Here is a 24,640-nt window from a genome sequence, read left to right on the forward strand (position 1 = left end):
TAGAAACATACAGCATAGCTTGTTTAAGATAAACGCAAACAATTTAAATAGCAGTTTTATTGATGACATAATATTAAGAAATTGCTCACAATAAACTGAAGTCACAGAACATGTTTGACTTCTATTTGGACTGGTTGCATAACAGGTAATGGTGCTAGACCATACTTGTGCTTGATACCATACTTGATACCAAAGAAGCAGTAGGATTACCAGGGATGTTCACCACAGAGAACCTCCGTTAAAGTTTTGATAAAGTTCAGGTAATTTTTCTCTTGTTGGACTGAGCCAGGCATGCAAGTGAAAGGACATATAACGTCTGCATCAGTAGAGATTTGGTACCTCTCCATTTTTTTTAACAAATGTGGTGTTACAAAGTTTAGGCAAAACTCTTTTTTTTCCTGATGCATAAGTTGTGATTGTAGACATTAATGAATAAATGCAGAATAGTGAACTGCAAAAATTGCACTAACTTACTAGAAATGTTGCCTGGAAAAATGAATTTAAGTGAAATTGAAACATCATTAAATTCTACAAACAGTTTTTAGGCACACAACTGGAAGCAGCATTTAGATGGGAGGATACAAAATAACCTCTTTTCAACCTAAGGACTCTGTTAACTATTGTTCATTAGCATAGCCATATCCAAGTTTTCCTTGTGCCTCTCTATGCAAACATCCCTCTTAACTCCTCTGTCCTCTGTACTCCTGTTCTTTTTTCTTTTTCTCTCAAATCTATTATATTGTCTTCCATTCTCCTTCATTTCCCCCATTTTATTCTACTTTTTCCTAAATCACCTACTTACACTACTCTGCATTTCATCACCTACTGTGCTCTGTTACCACTTCAATTTTTCCTTTTTTTGCTGTATAACTGATCCGTGAAAGAGAGATGGAGCACTGAGTAATCAAAAGGAAAGCATGCTTTATCTGGCTACTCTGATATAGCTATATGCTGATTTCATTCATGGCAGCGATAAAACTTCATTTATCCCCAGTGGCACAGGATTTTTATTTTCACAAGACAAGAGTCTTCTAAATGCTGTTTCTAAATATTCTATCTGTCTGCAACAGTAGAAAAGCACAATTCTTTGGCTCTCAAAATGAAATAGAAGACAATTTTTCTCTACCAAATGAAAAGACAAGAATTATGTACTGGCACTCCGCAAGCCAAAAATTATGGATTTAGTTTTCACTTTAATCTTCAGATGAAGCTATAAACAAAAGTTTTATTTTTTCATTCATGGTATAACTTAAACTTTTGAGAAAAGAAGAAAGGAAAAATAGTGTTAACATGCAATTAAAAAATCAAATATTTAGTTCTTCTAAGCCTTTTTCAGTATTCATTACTTATACATAGGATAGCAATATCTTGATGAGTTTCTGTACTGGAAAGATTTAAATTCTATTCAGAAATACGGAACTGGAATCCTGAACTTATTTTTTACCCAGGGCATTTGCGCTGTCGACTGCTGATTCCAGTGTTGCAAGTACGGCTGCAAGTGCTCCACATGCTCCACTCTCCCTCCATGTGTTCCACCAAAGTTGTCCGATTGATACATTCTCCAGACTTACACCACTAGATAAAAATTTAGCACTTAGATAAATAAATCAAGGTATATGCAAAACAACTCACTACTTCACAAGGCAGAACACAAACATTTTGTTCAAAAGATTTCATATGAGTCAGGAGTATCTCTTCCTACTGTTTTCACAGCTTTCTTTCCTGTACTAGTGACCTTCCTCTAGCTCTTTGTCCAAGTAGCATGTGCAACTTTCATCCACAAGCTCATGCTGAAGTTCATTTCCAACACAGGGTGCCCCTGGAAAAGAAATGGTTTCCAGATCGCACTGTCCACTTTGTTGGAGGCTGGGCCCTGCTTAGGAAAATGCTTCTGGGTCCAGCCAAAACACATTGCAGGGATTGCCCATTTGCTGAACTGGATAATCACAGTACTGTGTTGAGGGCTGTGCCCTCAGCTTGACTGGTTCACTAGTACAGATATAGCTAGTGAAAACTGCTTTATCACTGATAATCCAGTGACAGTTTTAACATGAAATTCTACTACGAGTTGGAGAAAAAATGAGATTTTTTCACAACTTGCATTCAAAGAGAGAGGAATGGAAGCCTCTACAAGCTAGTGCTGAAAAGGTCAACTAAACTTCTGACATTTATTGAAAGAAGTCCAGAATACCACCTCAATAATCTCATATTTATGTATCGTTTCCCAAGATAACAGCAATTTTTCAATATCCAATCACAATTCTTATGCTTTGTAGCCTGTGTCCATATTTTGTACCAAACATTATACACCTGCAAAACACTAGTACTTCATCAATTTACACCAGCTGAAAATCTGTTTCATTGTGTCCTGGTATCAGCCGGGATACAGTTGATTTTCTTCATAGTGTCTGATATGCTATGTTTTGGTGCTAGGATAAAAACAGTACAGATAATACACTGATGTTTTAGTTGCTAAGTAGTGTTGTACAGAGCCAAGAACATTTTCACTTCATTTCAATTTCATTTTCTCAGTTTCCTCTACAGCCCTTCCAGACAGGTGACTGTGAGGCACAAAGAGCCGGGAGGGGATAGATCCAGGACAGCTGACCTAAACTGGCCAAAGAGATATTTCATACTGTATGGAATCATGTGGAAAAACAGAACAACAACAACAACAACAACCCACCACCTTTTAAACTGAGGGGAGTTCACCAAGGCAGCTGCTGGTTCTCAGGGACTGTTGGGTATTGGTCGTCAGGTGGTGAGCAAGTGATATGGGTATCACTTGTTTTGTGTGTACATACGGGTATATGCATATAGTTATTATTGTTGTTGTTATTTCTCTTCTTTTCTGTCCTACTTAATAGTTTAAATGTCAACCTATGAGTTCTACCTTTTTTTTTCGATTGTCACGTTAAATCACAACACATGAATTATGAGATTTCCACAATTACAAAGCAGTAAGGCTATAGTAGACAACAAACAATGTCATTGACCACGAATTTAACACATTTCTCTTTGCACTCTGAATTACTGGTGTTACTATTTAATAGATTAAGTATGTCACAAAGTCATACCTTGAAAGAAACAAAATATGTCAATAATAAAACTTATAATGACCTTTGTAACTTTTGTAATATAATTCTGTTACCTGCACTGTGTACAGTACAACCTTGCCTAGTGCTCTTAAATTTTACCTACCATTTCCAACTGATCAACTGAGCTTAATTTTCTGCCTTAAACTGTAGCACTACAGTGATGACATAATTATACCAAATTTGAGAAGTCTTCATAGAGCTGTCTGAATTTTTGCAGTGGATACACAATCAGAAACTAAAATTTTGTAATTCTTTTGATATTTCAGACTGAACATGCTCATATTTATTTAATCATATTCCTTCAGATACTTAGGCAAAAATGAGTCTTCTCTACATCTTCCTGACATAGAGTTTGAGAGGTGCTTAGAAATCCTTGGCTAACATGACAAATGAGCTGCAATGAGCTTAAAACTAGAGAGGTTAAGTAAATGATAGTCAAACCACTTTGCAATATCCTAAGCGAATAATACAAGACAAGAATATATTATCTCTACAACCTAAGACATAAAGTAAACACGAAGAAGAATCTCTTCTAATTCTCTGAGATGTTTCAGTGATGTCTACTTAGCTTTCTACTGATAGTCATAAATAAGGTGTCCCTGCAGCTTGACACAAAACTCATTGAGGCATTCTAATTTGAATCAGTAATTTTTCTTACTCTTAGTACTTATTTCCCTCCAACTAGCTCAGTTCCTCATAGGCTCTCCCAGGACTCATGTCACTATCATACAAAAATGTTCCCACAACTATCAATGTAACCTGTAAAAACAAGTCTGCAATTAGTTGTTATTATCACCTTTTGCAAGTGAATTAATGACGTACAGACAATGATGTTCAGAATGTACACTAATTTTGGGCTGTCCAGTTAGAATGGCTGTAGTTGTCTAACAGAAAATTCTGGGTCTCAGTGAGTTCCACTACTTTCTTATTCCGTATCAGGGGCACAGTAGTGTCAACATAAAGTATACAACCTTCAACAAAAGATATGTCTGTGTCTTTCCAAATGTTAATCCCAGACAAAACATCATACATTTGTCAGAATCAAAAGATCACAGCAAATTTTTTTTTTTACAGATATGAAAATTAATGCACTGTTTTTCCTTCAGTATGTGAAATGTTACTATGTTACTACTTGGAAAATTTAGCTGATTGATTGATTGATTGATTTGCTTTTCTTAGAATCATAGAATGGCTTGTGTTGGAAGGGACCACAGGGATCATCAAGTTCCAACCCCCTGCCACAGGCAGGGCCACAAACCTACAGAGGATTAAGGGAATGATGACAGTCCTTGGTGACTGCAGTATGACTCAAAGAGCAAATCACTCCAGTAGGAGATTGCTGTCAGCATAGTATCATAAAAATCCCATGACACATGCATCTGCTCTGTTGTCTATTTACTTATCTTCCTTCACTTCCTATTCACACACAACAGCAATGATTAAAACATGAAAGCTCCTGAAGGACAACAATTAATGTAAGTCAGACTTCTGGTGACCATTCATTTCTCCTTGACATCATATTTCTAGTAACATTATTTGTTCCTTTAGATGTACTGACACTAAGTATCTATCTCTTCACAAAGCTTATCCTAAATAGTTAGGTTGCAAATCTGATTTTACATGGAAATGGGAGCTGAAATTTTTCTGTCTTTCAAAGCTTATGTTTCTGCTCACAACAAGCAGGGCAACAATGGCATTCCATTCATGAACAGGACAGAAAAACAAAGCAAGACTGAAATAAAACTGTGTAAGCATTAGAACAGGTGGCTTTGGCTAACTTTTTAAAAACATTTCAGTGCTTGTATGGAAATGTATTTTTTGTAGCATGTCTAGATTATGTAATAGAAAATACATAGTTCATTTTATTATATATATATAGTTTTCATGAAAATTGAGGTAAGCAGGAACTTTAAACAAATGTAAAGACGTATTTAGATTTTTCCTTAAATGTCAGGTGTTCAGTGTTACTTATATTGCTTTATCACTTCTGCTGTAGGAAAACATACCTTTCCAGTCTCACAGTCTGTTCCATCCATGGGTGGATCCAGTTTAGTTTTGCATTCCTTCTCACTTTCCACCTTACACCACAACCCAGTGCATATGACATGCTGAAAACCAAGTACATAGGTATACTATAAAGGATGAAATCAGTCTGAAGCAAAATTACTTTCTGTACATAATTCAATAATTTTATAATAAAGTTACTAGCTTCATGATACTGAAGTACAATTAAAGACAGGCTAAACATGGACAAAAATCAATAAGGGCAAATTCTGCTTCACTTTCTATTAATCACTGACATGAGGCACAAGCCAACCTAGCATGTTGACAGAACAGGGAAAGAACTTCCTGAGTTTAACCCTAGAGGTCATGGTCTTTGCATACTCCAGCACTGACAAAGCACATAGGAATAACTTTGCATCATGTTATGAACACGTCTGTCTGCAGATGCACTCCAACAAGGTCTGAAAAGAGGTACGATAGTGCTAAGGCTGAAAGGAGGATTCTACTTTTGCTTACTAGCACACAAATCAGGAAAACAAACTGTGCACCTGGATAAAAATAAACTTCTTAGCACCATTTTAGAAACAGGTGAGTACAAGGGATGTGTTTCTTAACAACATTTGAAGCTTTCTGAGAATTATTTTAAAAATTAATCCATATTTTCACTCATTTTATTTAGAATCATGGGATCATTAAGGTTGGAAAGACCTCTAAGTTAATCAAGTCTAACCATCAATCCATCACCACCATACCCACTAACCACATCTCTCAGTGTCACTTCTATCATTTTTTAGTGCTTTTATATGAAAGGAAGAAAGCAGCACTGCCACTACCAACAAAATACAAGGTTTAAAAATGAATCCATTTATACATATAAGATCTAATCTTTGTACAAGTGTACAAGACTGTGATCACTACAGGTTTGTAAGAATGTATTCATAAAAAAAAATTTGGAGGTTTCTCTAGGACTTCCTAATGCTCTGTGTTCATATTACTACAATGACTACTGATGCCTTATGCACTTCCAGTGATTCATAATCTTCATTATACTGGAAATACCTCAATAATAAATAAAATCTGACATCTACAAAGAAGACGCAAAATAAGGTGACAAATTAGGCTGCAATATTTTTGCTGGGAAGGAAAAGGCAGGTGAGAGAAATTCCAGTCAGTTGTCAGTTTTTGAGTTTTTTGAGACAGAAGGAAAAATGCTGTGAGCATCAGAACAAGATAACTTTATCTTCTTCAAATGCAAGTACACCTTTGCAATATTTCTCCAAATTTCCTTGGCAGCTAAAGAGAGGAAAAAAAGGATCCAGGAGATATGGGAGGGAAGTGGCTCATAGGGCACATAAACGGTAAAGATCAGAAGATTTTTGAACCCTGGGCTGCCAGAAGACTATTTTTTTATGACTGAAATAATTTGTTACATTGGTAAAACTACTGAGAGTCTCTGTTTCTTTTATATTATGCATGAAAATTGTGTGACATATCTTATGCTACCTTGAAAAAAGTCTTAGTGCACAGGAAATATGTGCACTAATGAACAATGAAAGACTGTATCTGAACTAAGTAAACAGGATGGTTCCAGTGAGAGACACGCATGTAAAAAATATATGTAATACCATTTTTTTAAAAGAAGGCTAAGATTGCAGGGGGCTCGGGATTGAAGCAGTCACATTCAACTCTGGTTCATTCTGTCACAGTTTTGTGTCAAAGCAGAACTGACATGACAACAGTCAGCCTACGGTAATCCTAAAATTTAGCTAGAGAAGGCCTACTCTGTGTTTGCAATAGTTTTTAACATATATTTTTCAGTATCAAATTATAATTATTGTCCTTGTTCCAAAGATGTCTATGTTTCTAAAATTATTTTTATAAATACACTTCAAGATAAAATTTGAGAGCAACTGGACTTCTGGACCAGTTTCAGAAGATAGTGTAGAAAAGACAGAGTATCCCATATTCAGGACTAACTGCTTCCACTTCTACTGTGAAACGATTGACTTGCACTGTTGCTACAACTCAGCTTCACTGAAATAAAAATATATGCTTTTTTATTTGTCCTAATTAATCTTTTTCTATCCTTGTGTCTTCATTCATCTGTGACTACATTTGAAAAAAGTCATCCAGGTTTCCAATAACTAAAGTCAAATTTTCACATACAGATGTACGTTTTCCTTTTTTTTTTAATTTCCAAATACTTTCACATTCTGCTCAGCTTGAAAAAAACAGAAACAATTCCTCTATTAAAAAGATGTAAATTTAAGAGTGATGCACACCGTAAGATCTCTAGAAATCTGCAGTGCTTCATGTTGAGACTGATTTGAAAACCATCAGAAATCTAGGGACCTGTATCAGTAGTACAGTCACCCAAAAATCAGAGCACAAACTTCTGAAAAACAAATTTACTACTCTAGCTAGAAAGCTTTACCCATTCATAATCTGGATAGTTACGTTCACAGAGGTTTAGTAGCTAACTATCATAACCACAGTAAAACAGCAGTTACGATTAGATGAAAATGGAAAATGAGAGTTATTGGAAGAGATAAATGTATACTGATTACATTACACTATTCACAATCTGTCAAATATTCTTTTTGTGTGTACACTACAAAATAAAATATTGCCAAGTATACATGAATGATTTTTTTCTGAAAGAATATGTTAATAGTTAATCGTGAGCTTTTAACATCTAAAATTGAATAAAATATAACATAAAAGTCACAATGTAATATAGAACTTTTTTTTTTTTCCGGGGCTTTTAAAATGTGCAAGGGAGATCTGTGTCTGCAATAGGGATACTCTTCCAATCATATAGGAATCTGGAAAGAGGATCCAGCTGAAAGGAAGGAATAGATACAAAGCGAGCATTTCAGAACTGTATATGTGCAAAGTCAAGATTGTTTATGGTGTGGTGGTGGATATGAGGATGGATATTTCTCCAGGGTTATGTTTCCATGACTTTCATTCTTTTCATTGTGATCTTTCCCTGAAATGGCTTAAAAATCACCATGAAATATAACCAGTCTCCTACTTCTTTGAAAAGATCACAGCTGTGTTATGACAGGAATTGTTTTAGTGGAGCTGACTAGATAGCACACACATCCTGGACTTTAATCTTGAAAACCAGCATTCAATAGTTCAACAATTATATTCAATTGTCAAGTTCTACATTTAATCATCAAGAATTACTTGTGGGCCATGATCTAGCTATCAGTTACACAAAACAATGTTAGGTCTAATTGATTCTTGTGCGAGACATCATGGGCATAAAAGCAAACTTGGCTCCTTTACAAGATAAGTACGCTGACATGACATAAATTTTGTACCCACAGATCCACTCACACTTTTCTCTAGCTCTGTAAATTTTGCTTAGGGTATGAAAAAGAAGTCTTTGAAATAAACCTGAAAAGAGAAAAAAATACTGTCTAGATACTTCTCATGGAAGAGTGAGGCTCACTTAGGAAAATACAGGAGTAGGAATTCAGTGGTGCTTTTAGTCCCTAGCTTTAGCCACTAAATTACAAGAAATTCCAGATAGCAGAAAATTGTTGATATCTGCAGCATTTCTCAGAGGCTGCCATGTAAGGTGACTGTAAATTATTATGAAGTGCTGTTCAATAATAGAATTTGTAGAAAAGAACATCACAGCAGAAATGCAATTCTGAATGTACCACTGATATTACCATTTTTATATCATTAAGAAAACTAATTTTCATTATTATTCAATTGTTTTCTTAGTTGAATAGCTGTTAAAAAAAGAAATGAACTCGTTTAAAAAAAAAGACTACATGAAGTCTGTGGTCAAACCAACTCCCAGTCACAAAAAAATGTAAGACTGACTTAGTTCATGATTTATCTTCTACATAGTTATACCGAAGTGCATGAACCCTTCACCAAACAGAACAGATTCAAGAAATCCTAGGCTATAAACTGTCGGATTTACTGAAGTTTAAATGAACCTTTAAGGAGAATGTTTCTCACTCATTTCTTGGCTTCTGGACAACAACTGTAACAACAGTAAACTGCCAGTTACTGGCAAAGTAGGAGCTTGTATGCAGTGACAAATGAACGTAGCTTGGACTTCACGGAAAATTCAGTGGTTGCCAATGCACAATAAAATAAGTATTGTAACAAATTAATACTGCAACTTCAGAAGTACTGTTTTACTTGTAAAAGAGTCTTCCATACACTGATTTCTCTAATGGCAGTCAGAATAATATGCATAGTTAACATAGTGAACTTTGCATTAACTTCATAATATGGAAAATGAAAAATTCGGTAATTTCAACATATTTGTTATTTCCACGTAACATCCCCAGATTTCAAGAGAAAGATGGTAAAAAATTGACTACAGTCATCATTTTGCAGTTACAAAATAATATCAGTGTTACATAGTCCATGTCCATGGAGGATTTTTGGAAACTTTGTATAGCCTAGTTCTAGCTCAACTTAAATGGCAAAATCTATTTTTTGTGTGTGTTCTGTCTATCACTCTGAGATCCCCTTTCGCTACAGAAATCTTATTTAACTGCACTGGAAATCCTACTGCCATGGCACTGCATGGCTCAGCATGGGCTCACAGGGTCTATTCAGGGAGCCCAGATAACACCACTGTTTTCACTCTGAGATTCAATACCCAAAGCATAATGAAACAGAACCCACACATGAAATCTGGTTCCAGTGGAATATATAGTAAATATCCCATTTGTTGCAATGAGGTGACTTCACACTACTTAATTTTCTATTTCTAAAGCACAAGAAACACACCACTGATAAAGTAGAACTTGTGTTCTACAAAGTAGAAGTGTTTTGAGATTCAAAGCAAGCCTTACAAGATAAACAAATGAGAATGTTTACTTTAACCTCAGGAAAGCACAGTGTAAACTGAGCTTCAAAGGTGCTATGTTCTCTTTCTCTCAAACACATAAACAGAAGTAACTGAAATATAAGTTGGTAGATGTATTTTCTGAAGTATATTCCCACCCTTACCTGCATTTCTTGGCAAAAAGAAGCAGTTGGTCCAAAAATAATCTGACACTGCTCATCTGCAGTGTATGTCATTCCTGGGAGCTTGGAGGGAATAATCACAGAATTGAGGCTCTGAGGATTTGTCTGTAGCAGACAGTTACTGGCCTTTGACCTGGCAACATACAGAGATTCTTATGCTGAGCAATCTGAAAGAGGTTGCTTGTCATGCTGACACATACATGCATTAGGTGTTCTACGTTATAGGAATATGGATTCATGATTTCTTTTTTTTTTTTTTCATATGCATTGAACTGTCATTCAGAGAAATGACTCCACATAAATTAATGTCTGCTTTCTTGATAGAAGTTAATGGTGTTCTGATTTGTATATTTGCAGAAAAAATATCAGAACTACTAGGAACTTCAGGAATATTCTGGATAGCATTTTAGTATTAACATTACTTAACTGATTATGGCTTGGATAGAAATTGAAACAGCTATTTAACAAGTGGAATACTGACAATGCTCATAGGGTTATGCAGCTTGTTTTTCACATCCACTAATATATATATATTTTAAAATACACACATTTCTGAGCTGATAGACTGAACTTTAATATTTCTCAACAACTGAAGAAAAAAAGATTTGAAAATGCCTGAACCTATTTAATGCATCAGATCATGGACACATGATTTCTTCTGCGATTCAGTATAAATTCAGACTTCAAGTATAATTTCAATTAACTATTTCAGAATCATAAAGCAGGCTTCAGGACTGCTTAACTGTTTCAAGTGAATTCCCAGTAGATATATCTATGAATTTAAGATTCTATTTTGAGAGATAAGAGTGAAAATGAATGCTTTTAATTTGGTTTCTAGGCATACTACTCTCAAATATCAAATATGTCCCAGTAAATTAAAGGAATTAATGTAATTAAATTACATAGCACTGAAAGGCACAACACGAATCATAAAATCTATACAATGTTTAGAAGTCATTTTCTGTCCAGCCTTATTCAGTGTATATTATATTAAAATACTTCAATGTATTTTAACATGAACTTGTATGCATATATATATATACAAATGCATTCACATATTGAGCATATGAAAGTGTAAATAATTGCCAAAAATAGCTAAATTTTAATCTGCCAAATAATATCTAGTCCACAATTTAAGCTATTTTGATGGACTTTGTAAGTGTCCTTTTTAATCCCTTTTTAACAGTTGAAATTTTTTTCAGGTTACTCACGGCAACTATCTGTAAAATATACATTATATGAGTAATTTTTATTGAAAGATATACCTGAGAAATCTTTCCAGATCTTCTCTGCTGCACCGGGACCATGAAACATCACCAAGATTCTGTCCTTTAATCCATTCTCCAGACATGATATGGAGACCATCTGCACAGGATGGGTGGTCATTGTCGTGGTTTATTCCCATGCTGAATTTTCAAGTTATTAAAAGCAAGACAAAGCATGACAAAATAACAAATTGTTTTCAGAAATGTTTGGAAGTTAAAATCCTTATAAGAGACTAAGAGAAACTCATTTTCCCCATTACATCTTTCACGGAACTACATAGAATCATATCCGAAGTATAAGACTATTATCTGAAAGTCAAAATGAAGCTTCTTTATTTGTTTAGAAATACTAAGTTCTAATCAGCCACTAAATAAATACTTTGGACAACTTCTTAAATATTCAGAACTGAACAAGTATGGCCCAGTTGTACTTTTCTTGACAATGAACAAAGCACTGGAAACCTACTTTTTAAGATCAGTGAATTCTACTTATATTTACACTCTGATTCGATCTTAATTCTGTGTTTATTCCATAGGGAATTGGTTTGTTGAAATTTTAGAGAGCAATAAAATACTTATTAGTTTATTACTATTGTATCTAAAGAAAAATCAACTAATTGTGTCTTCAATGACTGCTGTTAGAAATAACACTGATGAATTTATATTCATTCAATTTATAACATTATGAATTTATTTAGCACCATTTATGATGTTTTGGTTTTTAATAATATTTTAAAGACTTGGCATCCATATACCACTTTTGGAAGTTCTCAAATAAGGCTATGCAAAGCAATAAAAAACTCTACTAAAAATCTAGTTCAAAATGTTCATGTAGCTAAAGTAAAGACTCATTATCGGTCCCATTGAAAACAGGTAACCACTGAAGAAAAACACACTTAAACTTAAAAAGAAAGGAAGGAAGGAAGGAAGGAAGGAAGGAAGGAAGGAAGGAAGGAAGGAAGGAAGGAAGGAAGGAAGGAAGGAAGGAAGGAAGGAAGGAAGGAAGGAAGGAAGGAAGGAAGGAAGGAAGGAAGGAAGAGAGAAAGAAAGAGAGAAAGAAAGAAAGAGAGAAAGAGAGAAAGAGAGAAAGAAAGAGAGAAAGAGAGAAAGAGAGAAAGAGAGAAAGAAAGAAAGAAAGAAAGAAGGAAAGAAAGAAAGAGAGAAAGAAAGAAAGAAAGAAAGAAAGAAGGAAAGAAAGAAAGAAGGAAAGAAAGAAAGAAAGAAAGAAAGAAAGAAAGAAAGAAAGAAAGAAAGAAAGAAAGAAAGAAAGAAAGAAAGAAAGAAAGAAAGAAAGAAAGAAAGAAAGAAAGAAAGAAAGAAAGAAAGAAAGAAGATGTTTTTAAAGTTTTAAGAAGGAGCTAAGAACAAAGGTGCTTCTCTAACACTAGGAGAAATAAATAAAATACTTTCAGTTGTTTTTAAAAATGAGCATGAGACTACTCTGCAGACCACTGAATTCAGATTCAAGCTGGAGCTGGAATTTTGCATCCCTAGTCTGCCCTGCAGAAAACCAAAACTTTCTAGTGCACAAAGCTTTACACCTTGTATTCATTCCCTCAGTTGAAGAGCAGGAGAGCTGAGAGTTTTGTCACTAGGGTAAAAAAAATAGCATACGTTGTGCATAATCATATTTCACCATAAGACAATGGCCAACAGGCAAAAAAAAAATCATGTCACCACCTCATTTTCCTTCTTTATTCTGTTCCCAAATTCCCTATTGACTAGATGAAATTTTACATGAATTCTGGAAGCTGCATTACCACATTTTCCTTACCAAAATGAATCTACTGTCATAGAATCATAGTCACAGAAAGCAGGCTCTTCTTCATGGTCAACAAAAATACATACTTAACAGTGATGATAGTGTTGACAAAACAGTATTTTGTAGCTGAGAATCTACTCTGTATCTTCTGTAGTTTCCATGGAAATAAAAAGTGGCATTATTTTCAGAGCAACACATCTATCATGTCTTATATACAGAGTTTGTAATGCCTGTATGTGACCTGTTCATCTAATCTCACTCCCTGGAAAAGTTCTTGAGAACATTGCCCTGGGGAATTTTGAAAATCAGATGAAGAACAAAGCTATTACTTTGTTATTATATATGTTATTATATTATATATATATAATAATATATTATATTTATATAATATAGTAATATAATAATATATAATATATTATAATATATGTATATAATTATAATATAATAATATATAATAACATATTATATATATGTTATTATATAATTATAACAAAGGTATATCAATACTTGATGATCAAGTGAAAGTCCTGCCTTAGCAATTTGATCTCTACCTAGGATAAGATCACCTACCTGGTGGATGAAAGAAAGGCAAGATATGTTGTCTTCCTAGACTTCAGTAACACCTTTGACACTGTCTGTCAAACCAACCTTCTGGACATATTGTCCAATTGTGAGATCAACAGGTTATGATACGGTAGGTGGTGAAATGATTGAAGGCAGAGCTTAAAGTAAGTGGCACTATATCCAGTTGGTGGCTGATCACCAGCAGTGTTCTTCAGGGTGCAGTTCCAGGGCCAACATTCTCCTCAAAGATCTGGATATAAGACTGTAATGTACCTCCAGTAGGTTTGCAGACGACAAAAAACAGGGAGGTGATGTTAGCTCTCCCGAGGGATAAGAGGCCTTCTAAGAAGTATCTAGAAACAGTGTAGCACTGGGCAATCCCATGAAGTTCAAGAAAATTAAATTCTAGCCCTGCACCAGGATGCAACAGTGCTGCACACAAGCACAGACTGGGAGATGGATGACTGTGGAACAGCTCAGCAGAAAGGGACCTGGGGGTGCTGGTGAAAGCAGGCTCAGCATGAGCCAGAGTTGTCCCTCAGCAGCCAACAGGGCAAACTGCACTCTTGAAGATACTAATCACTGCATAACCAAACTGATTAAAAAGGGATGATTCTTCCTCTACATCCAGTATTCATGCAGTCTCAAAAACTGTCTGCAGTTCTGAGCTCCATAATATAGAAAGGACGTTAAGGTGCTTGAATGTGTCTGGATGGGAGCAATAAAGCTGGTAACAGGTTCTACGTGTAACCAAGGGGTTGTTTCGTGAGTACAAAAGGTTGTAAGCACCTACAATAAAGGTCTTTGTTCTGCACCAGCAAGGGAGTCCATGCCTCTCTTGCCATAATTGGTGCTCTAACAGGGACACAAAAGACAGACTGGTCTAGAGAGTGCTGAAAGAGGCCCTGTCGAGAGAGCGCTTCGAGAAGCACAGGGCTGAGAGAAGCCTTCCCAAGAGAGCGCTGAGAGAAATGCGAGGCTCAACATAGAAGCCTGTACAGGGGAGTGTTGAGAAAATGCAGCTGCCCAAGGTTTCATCGCACAGCCAGAATCACTTCTGCAGGACAGAGGTGAGCAACGGGGAAAAAATGGGAACAAGTATAACAAAGGTGCAGGAGGCAGTTTGCAAAATAAGGGAAAGATTCTGCAGAAGTACCATGCTAAAGTGGAAAGCTTCAATTTAAGCTCTCATAATGTAGATGGGACTATGATCTTTGACGTGGAAATGTGGGACAAAGTGGGAGTGAGGCGTGGGAGAGGACACAGCTACGTGCTCTGACCCTGTGGCTAAAGACCTCGAGTCCCTGGAGATCAGTTTTGGAATCACTAAAAAAACATATGGAATCCACCGTCCCAAAAGAGCCCACCACTCTTGTGGTGGGGACCACTGTAAATGACCGCAATGATAAGGACAGTGGCCCTACAGACCCCAGACCAGTGAGCCCGAGGAAGTAACCAGACTTGCAACCCCTCAGTCTGCGTGAAGTTCGGTGAGCGATCTGCAAAGAAGCAGAGTGGGAGGGGTCTTTGACATCATTCAGAGATTGCATTCGGCTCTCACCTGCTCTGTAATTTCTATTTTTGGATTAGGGCTCAGCTCCCCCTATACCAGTAATCTGTTGAGCTCTATTATGAAAAGTTATGCTCTTTGTCTTTGTGATTGCAAGACTTTGGCACAACTGACAGGTTCTCAGTACATGATGTGGATGGGCTTTTGAGAGAATCTGTACAGCAAAAGGTGCTGGAATGGAAGCTATTGGAGCTCCAGACCCTGAGTCTATGGCTCACCTACCACCACAAGCACTTGGCATTTATTATCAGTGTGTGGGAACAGGAGATGAGGAAAGCTGCTGCTGAGACATATGCTTGTGTTTGGAACCTCCAGCTGTTGGCATTGATGCAGTGTATTCTTCTGAACCTTTTAGCTATTGTAGCAGTTGCTCTATGTTCCAGAAAATTCTAAGGTAAAAGATCGTGGTACGCAGATTGAGAAGGCCTAACAAAATTGGAAATATGTTTGAAAGTTGTGCTATGTCTGAATTCCTCCAATACTCAGTCAAATGCTTTAGAGCAGGAGCACAGCTGGAAGTGGTGAAAATATACTGCCTCATTGCCTTGCAGATGTGAGGTAAACTTCAGTAAACAGGTTCCTGACTTTAAAGCTGTTATTTTCTATACTAGGTAGCGTAGTTTTGCTTACAAGAGAGGGAATCTTTCTCTTATAAATAGATTCATTTTTTCTTTCTGTTAAAAGAAAATATTATGGGATACTTGTGGGAATCCAAAGGTTCTCTTCTTTACAAAAAGGATCAGAGACTGACTAGAAGCAGATATTCAAGGTGAATGCATGTAGCTAAATTACAAAACAGTATTTGCTCTAAAACGATGTGTGTTCATGTACAGTAGATTGGCAGTGTAGGAGGCTTTCTCATATTTGGTTGAATAATCCATCTTGATTGGCTGAATATCTTCTGGCCTTCAAGAATGTAATGTGTGTATTTACAGCTGTATATCTTACCTGCACCTGGCTAGCTTTCATAATTCTGGTTCTGAATATGTAATTTCAGTGATTTAAAAAAAATGACAATAATAGAGTTCCTGATTTAAAAAAATAATAATAAATAAAAGGGGATAGGGGTGGGGGAGTGTGGGTATGACCTCTCAGGAAAGAATAACTAAAGCTTGCTATGTTCTTAGTTTTCTAAATCGCTGGACAACAGAGGGCCCCCCAATTTACAGGTACTTTGGTCATAATGTTTTAACTCCTGACAAGGAAAAAGCACAGGTTATAGTAAAAAAATCTGAGCTCTAACCAATGGGAAGGGCCCTATTCGTTGATAACATGGGGCCAGGGCTATGCTTGTGTTTCAACAGGAACAGGTCCGAGATGTATACCAGCATGATGGGTCTGGCCATCCCACCCATTATCTGTTGTAACATGATCACTGCGCTTTCATCAGTGGTTTGGATTCTTGCCAACAAGAAGGGACAAGATACACTTTGCTTGTCAACTGTGTCACCAGGTAACCATAAGAATTGGAACTGTTGGGATCAATAAGAATGGACTATATAACTATAGTGGAAAAAAACAATCATTAGTTCAGTGTGTTAATTTTAGTTTAGTTGCTTATAGGAATGTTTCTGAACCGTGCCTTTTTTTTTTTTTTTTTTTTTTTTTTTTTAATAGAGAAGGGGGAGATGTGGGACAAAGAAAGACATCATGAACAAAAGACCTTGCAAGTGAGTAAACAAGCTCAGCAGCTACTTGTGCCAGAAATAAACACACACGAGGCCTCTGGCTCCTACATGAGATCAAGGGGTTGTTGCATGGGTATAAAAGGTTGTAAGCATCTGCAATAAAGATCTTCATTCTGCACCAGCAAGGGAGTCCATGCCTCTCTTGCAGCATCAACAAGGGAGCCCGTAGCTCTCTTACCACAATGATTCACTTTTTGAATCGGGAATTAACATGTTAATACATTATTTAAAAATAATAATTTCTGGCTTTTCATCCACTCTGATTAGCAATTCTTGGACTGAGAATTTAATAGACTGTAAAACCATTCAGAAAATTAATGTGCTGAATCGAGATCACTGCTGTTTCAGAAAACCAGTTCTAGCAGCAACCATTGTCTAAACTGATCAGTGTAACTTTTTAAATCTACTGTCATGGAAGAATTCTGTGTACTCTATCAATACATGATTTCATTGGACAACACTGTATTTAAAAGTGAGAAGTGGCAAAAACCTGCTGTATTTCTAACAATTGTGTATAACTGCAACATTATTTTAAAGCATTGTAAAAAAAATAAAATAACAACCCAAATTCTCTTCCAGTACTTCAGCTCTTACACTCCTTTAGGAGTTATACAGCTCTGAATTTCAAGTATTTTGACAAAGAGATTTGGTCAAATAAAATCCAATAACATGATAGAAGGTTGTCAAGTGAACTGAAAAGATATCTTTTTCTCATAAAACCTCCTACACTTGTTTTAAAAAGTACTGCCAGGTTTGTTTTAAAAAGTACTGCCTGGTTTGTTTATTTGTTTGTTTGTTTGTTTTTGTGACATCATGCAGAAAGCTGGAACAATTTATGCTAAATTTTGAAGATTATCTCTGTTGATATACAAGGTGCACAATGAACAGTCAAAAAAAAAAAAAAAAAAACCTTAATTTCTCTGTGCTTATGTTAAAATTAAAATGGAAGTCAATGTAGATGACAAATGTTGGTGCCATTTTTTTCTATGAAAAATAAATTATTTTATACGTCACTACCTGTACAGTTATAAGTGTATGGGCAGATACAAAACAGACACCTCTCTTACCATCAAGGGAAGTTTATGTTCTTGCAAGCATAAAACGCATCACAGTGCACATACTGTAAAAGTACAAACTACTACACTTTGAATTGAATTGATTATATCTGAGAATTAAGACATAAAAGCCCTGTTATGTCACAAGAAATGGTCTTCAATCATTATTCTGTATTTAAGTAAGTCAAATGAGGTTATTACATCCATCTTCTGGAAATAATTTTGTCTGCATTATGAAGTGCTGCTTTGTATTTCTTACTGTGACACTCAAAAATTCTCCTACACATTCTTCAACATTCAAGGCATCAAATTCGCTCCATGAACTCAAACACTTCCATGTGAAATGCTTTTCCACTTTTTAATTCATTATTTTCATTGTGTTTTACAAATGGCAAATGATGACCATGTTATCACAACCAAATTACATTTAAGCACATGGTAGTGCACCTGAACAAAAATGCTGCTGTTGAACTAGAAACAGGAAATACAGGCACAAAGACAAAGTAGTATTAAAAAGTAATTTAGGAGCAAATATATGGGAAAATTCAGATAGCTGAGGAAGAGTAATTTAGATCTATAACTTAATACATTTCATTTAAAAGATTATAGAGAACACTAGCTATGGTTCACAGTTTTATGGAGTCACTAACCAGAAAACAGAGCAGGGATACAACAGCTTACAAAAGACACAAGAACCCAAAGGAAAATCCAACTACCAAAAGAACCAGGAGTAGTCTGCTTAATATACAGTGTAATAAATAAAGTACTAAATCATAAAATATGACAGTTCAACACAAAAGATATAAGCAGTAGAGGCATACTGAGTAAAAAATCAGTAAAAAGTATTTTTTACCCATGGTCGAATGACTACTGAAAAAAAATAACCTTTAAGAATGAGATGATAAGTCTCTGAATGCTGATACCAGTCTGTACTTGCAATGTATGATGGAATAAGGGTTACACTTGATTTCTTTTGAAATTAATGTCTTAATAAATGATACATGTATTTACAAAGGGCTACAGAGAATTTTCATATTTACTGGAAAAAAATTAAAACATATTTATCCTGCAGATTTCTGGCAAATAAATGAAAGTTGTATGGTGGTTACTATTACTTTAAAAATAACTTTAGAAACGAAAGTTAAAGCATGTTATTAAGAGGGTCATTCAAATGCCTCAGGAGCACAGACTAGCATGGGGTATCAACCACTTTGCTAGGAAGCCTGTTGCAGTTGTTAATCACCCTAACAGTAAAGATACTGTTCCTGATATTCAGTCTGAACCTCACCTGCTGCAGCTTGGCTCTCTTGCTGCACATCCGCTCATTGATTCTCAGGGAGAAGAGACTATCACCTCCCTCCCTGCTTCCCTTCCTCAGGAAGTTGTAGAGAGCAAGGAGGTAGCTTCTTGGCCTTCTCCAAACTAGATAAACAAAGTGTCCTCAGCCTCTCCTCATAGGACATGACTTCCAGCCCAGTTACCAGCTTTATTGCTCCCCTCCAGACACATTCAAGCACCTTAACGTCCTTTCTATATTATGGAGCTCAGAACTGCAGACAGTTTTTGAGACTGCATGAATATTGGATGTAGTGGAAGAATCATCCCTTTTTAATCAGTTTGGTTATGCAGTGATTAGTATCTTCAAGAGTGCAGTTTGCCCTGTTGGCTGCTGAGGCACAACTCTGGCTCATGCTGAGCCTGCTTTCACCAGCACCCCCAGGTCCCTTTCTGCTGAGCTGTTCCACAGTCATCCATCTCCCAGTCTGTGCCTGTGTCAGGCATTTCTCTGTCCTTCTAGAGAGTCAGCAGTCCTCTCCAATTCAATATCAGCCCTAGAATACAGCCCATTGGAGAAGTAGCCAGATGAAGTTCTATTTACCTTTTGAGCTCTGCTGTTCATCCAGTCATCACTCAGAACTGTACAAACCTGTTTATCTCAAAATTGGACAATATGTTCCAAAAGGATGATGTGAGAGTCAGTATCAAAGGACTTACTAAAATCCAGAAACATTATAACTACCGCCTTCCCTTCAGCCCCAGGTAAGTGACCTTATTGAAGAGGAGATGAAATTACTAAGGAAGTAACTGAAATTACAAAGGAAGGACTAAGGATTATCCCACCCTGACTATTCTTGACAATAGTTTTGTTTGTTAGATGTCTTTCAGTATCCACCAGAACAATCTTCTCCATAACTTTTCTAGGGACTGCACAAGACAAACAGGTCTGCAGTTTCCTGGACAATTTCTCATGCACTTTTTCTAGCTGGGTATAATGTCGACTAGCTTCCAGTCAGCAGGGACCTCCCTTGACTCCCACAGCGTGTAGTAAATTGTTGAGAGGGGTCCAGCTAAAATGCCTGATAATTCCTTCAGCATCCTGAGGGTACATCTCATCAGAACCAATACCTATACAAACGCTGAGCTGATACAACTGTTCCTTTACAGTTCTGGTGACCGCAGACTGAAATTCATTGCTCCCCAGGTCATGCTCCTTCACTTCAGAGGACAGAACACCTAAAGATCTATCATTAATATTAAAAACTGAGGTTAAAAAAACATTAAATGCCTCAATATTTTTCTCTTCCTTACTTGTTAGGTGAGTATATGCATCAAGTATCAGTGTTTTCCTTTGACCTCCTCTTTCTACTGACATACTTGAAAAGGCCTTTTTTGTTGTCTGACACAACAGTAGCCACTGTTGCCTCAAGTTGGGGTTTGGCTTGTCTTATTTCCTCCCTGCAGATGGGAATGATGGCTCTGTACTCTCCCTTTGAATCCTGACCTTGTCTCCAGATGTCATAAATTTTCCTTCTCTACTTTAGTTCCAAGAGAAGCTTCCTGTTCATCCAGTCTGGTCTTCTGTCCTGCTTGCCCAACTTGCAACACAATGGGATTGTCTGTTTCTGGGCTTTAAAAAGGTAGTTTTGAAAAACTGACCAGCTCCGATGGACACCTAAACCTTCTAGAGCAGATTTCATAGGGATGTTGCAAACAGGCTCTCTTAGAAACTCCCATTACCCTTGCTACCCTCAGATAGTGCTGTACAATCCTTTGGCTTAACCGCTGCTCATAATGATATCCCCTTCCCCAGTGATCCTACCCCTCAATCAGTCTCACTAGGTTACAGGCTCATTTCCCCCGTCAAGATAGATAAGTTCCATCAGGCCATATCAGACCTCTCTCTTTAAAGGCTCTACCATGGCTATAAAACCCAAAATTCTGGTGAAGTCACCAGTCTTGGAGCTAGACATAACATAGGACAACTAAGGAAAATGCTATCTGTGCTACTGAGTACTTTTTCTGTCTCCACTGGACTGCAAAATCTCTTTTTAGAGACTTCAGGCTTCCTGTTGCTATGTTATGGGTACTCACTTGAAAGAGGAGGAGTAGTTTTGAATTCTCCAAAGGCTGCATTACATGCAAAAGTATTGGAAATATCTCTGATCTGAGCCTCATGGAGTCAGCAAACTTCTCTGTGAAGAGGGTGTGGTCTACAGATAGCAACCTCCACTCCATTCAAAAGGGACAAAAGTCAATTTTCTTCACAGTAGCTGGTATGGTGATGTGTTTTGTACTTAGGATGGAAATGAGTGTTTTAGTTTATGCCTAGCAGTGCTTACAGTGATTCTTTTGTGCTTGTCATATTGTTCTGCCAGTATGGAGGCTGGGGATGCACAAGAAGTTGAGGAGGGACACAGTCAGAACAACTGACCAAACCTGACCAAATAAATATTACATACCATATGATGTTATGCTCAGTAATAAGAATGGGACAATTAGCTGTAGATATTGCTCAGGTACTGGTTGAGCACTGGTGACCTAGGGGTGAACAACTACATCATTTGCATGTTGGTTTTTTTTTTGTGCGTGTGGTTTTTTTTTGTTGGTTTTTTTGGTGTTTTTTTTTTTTTTTTTTGCTTGCTTGTTTCAATTTCTTTAATTATTGATTATTAATCTGTCCATTTCTCAACTCACAAGTTCTTGCACTTTCACCTTTTCAAATCCCCCCCATCACATTTGAGTGAGCGAAGGGCTGTGTGTTGCTAAGCTGTGAAGTTCAACCACAACATCTATGCTAAATGAGTTAGCAGGACCTACAAATTCTGCCTGTCTGTCTTGTTACTAAAAGTGGAAAGGCACAGAGGACAGTCAGGACATAAAGGTTATTGTGTCTGATGAAATACCTGTAAATTATCATTAGTCTGTGTTTTTGCAGAAGGATCTGTCAAATCCTTCTCTAATGAAGCTATACTTTGAAAGTTACTGGACAGACAAGTAGGAGATCAAAAATTGTAGGTAAATACCAAAGATTTCAAAGATTTTGAATGAGAAAAACTCTGCTGCTTCCCTAATAAACTGTTCTATACTTCTTTCTCAAAATAAAAGAATTACTTAAAATGAAAGCAAGGCGTGGGCTACATGCATTATTGACCTAGTCAACAAGTTGGGCTTCATCCTTTCCAAGTAGGTGTGAAAGACTCCGTACTCCACATTAGTATGTCTTTCCCTAAGATTAGTGGACAACTATAAAATTAGCTTTAATTATTCTACTTTATGTTAATGAGTTTTGTTATCATATTTGGGATTGCGTTGACAAAACAAGAGTAACTCCATCAGCCTAGTAGAATCTCACGTTTAAAACACATTTTATTTTCATTGGATTTCATATGATTATTAAATACTATCACACAAAAATGTATGTATTTGAATCATGAAGTATTAAGTAGATGATTGAAAAATTATACAGTTTTTTTGTTTGTTTGTTTGTTTGTTTGTTTGGATCTACACAATTCGCAGTGTCATTAGAAGAAAATCTGCTTTCAGATACACGTGGCTAGAAAAAAGGTTCATTCATTAAAAGGTTCATCCGCAAAAATATGTAGAGCTGGATCTGATATTGAAAGGAAAAAAACATCTTGGGGCATCTGCTTTCCTCTTTCCTTCCAACTAACCTAATTATTATGACACTGTAAAGACTCCTGAAATAATAATTTTTCTGATAACAGAAAAAAAATTTCTTAAATTACAAACAGGTCTTATTTACTTCTAAGTTATGCATATCAACACATGCCACTATTACTATTACTATTCTTTTCCAAAGTTTTTGTCAAAATTAAAAGCTTTACTAATAGGAAAAAAAGAAGGAAAAATTGAAGTACACCATCAGTTTAAAAGTAAATTACAGTTACATCACATGTAAACATATATAAGGTTTGCTGTCCACATACTTACTTGTGACCCATCTCATGGGCAATGGTAAAAGCAAGATTCAGACCATTGTCTTCTGCAATAATACATTTTCGTTTTTCACTGCACATTCCACTCAAATATGCTATACCTAGGAAACATAATCACCATATTCAATTATTTTAATTATTAATAAACATCTACACTAAGACATTATATACTTGAAACAAGTATGAAGTCTCACTGTGGTCAGAGCAATCCAATGATATATACAGGCACTTGAAATACACAGGTATGTTGAAAAACATAGGGTTTTTTTGAAGCTACAACAGATGATAATAGCACAAAAATAACTAAAATGTATAAAACATCACAAGCAACAGCAGGATTAACTGACAGTAATATAACCTGATTGTATAGACTGCAATGTGCAGAAAATGTCTTATTTACAAGCATTACTTTAATAAGATGTGATAGAAAACAAGTACGGATATTGATGTGTAAAATAGTAAGACAAAAATATGAACTGGTATTTTCTCTAACAGATTATGAAGATGCAAAACACAGAACTTCACATCTAAATAATCACTGTTAAGTACCAATATAACTTAGCATGTTCACTTAAAACTGTAAAAGAATCAGATGCCAAAGAACCAGTAAAATCCTTAGGGGCTTAAAGTTTATATATTTATTTATTGTACTATTTAACATTTAAGTTTTCAAAAAGTAGAAGTCTAAAACATAGTATTTTGAATGCATGTTCTATTTCTAAAAACTACAGTCTATAGCATGAAGCTTAATTTGTGTAATATGTAATGGTCATTTCTTTCAGGCCATAAATACATCTAGTGGGAACTCATTGTCATCTTTCATTGCTTGAAATTTCAGGGAAAAGAATCAAAATCCTGTTTCAAGTGTTTGGCCTGTTTCCCGGGAACATCCTTGCAATAGAATGGTGCCTTCAGGATTAACATATTTGCTCGATGTTTGTACATAAAGGTCAAGCTTGAAATGTTTGACAGTGCTTGAAATTTAGTCATAATTAGGATTCTAAGTTAATAAGATAAAAGTCATTCTTCTTACAATCCAAGTAATTAAATTAATCAGTATTTAAACACAACCCCTCATCCACAGCATGAAAGTCGAGTAGTAGCTCCAACACAAATCTGGCAGTGGTGTTCTCAGTTGAGCTCACTAGAATTTTTTGGACACAGTGCTCCTGTGACAAAAAATGTTTTTGAGATTTGAACAAAACAATCACAAATGATTGAATGCAGCAGAATATTTCAGTTTTTACTATATCTTTCCAAAGAAGGTAGAAAAAGTGAAGTAGGGGTAAAAGAAATTTGGGCTGCAAAAAAAGGCAAAACATGATCAAAGCAAAAAAAATAAAAATAAAAATTATTTATGCTATATCTATTGAAAATAATAGAA

The 24,640-nt window shown here is 36.0% G+C and overlaps 1 protein-coding gene across 3 annotated transcripts in view; it reads right to left on the reverse strand.

The window, feature by feature from the left end:
* ADAMTS19 (ADAM metallopeptidase with thrombospondin type 1 motif, 19) overlaps positions 1–24,640 on the reverse strand; it is a 161,706-nt gene that overhangs the window by 45,788 nt on the left and 91,278 nt on the right. For all 3 annotated transcript variants that reach the window (XR_001464795.4, XM_004949266.5, XM_413968.8), the window contains exons 8-12: positions 23,252–23,357; positions 11,381–11,521; positions 10,098–10,248; positions 5,105–5,206; positions 1,445–1,575 (exon numbers count right to left, since the gene is read on the reverse strand). Coding sequence is in view for 2 of the 3 variants with exons in the window: in XM_004949266.5 (XP_004949323.1) it covers positions 1,445–1,575; positions 5,105–5,206; positions 10,098–10,248; positions 11,381–11,521; positions 23,252–23,357 (631 nt within the window). In the remaining variant the exon portion in view is untranslated. The remainder of the gene's footprint in view (positions 1–1,444; positions 1,576–5,104; positions 5,207–10,097; positions 10,249–11,380; positions 11,522–23,251; positions 23,358–24,640) is intronic.

The sequence above is a fragment of the Gallus gallus genome, chromosome Z, assembly GCF_016699485.2.
Source record: "Gallus gallus isolate bGalGal1 chromosome Z, bGalGal1.mat.broiler.GRCg7b, whole genome shotgun sequence".
Classification (NCBI taxonomy): Eukaryota; Metazoa; Chordata; class Aves; order Galliformes; family Phasianidae; genus Gallus; species Gallus gallus.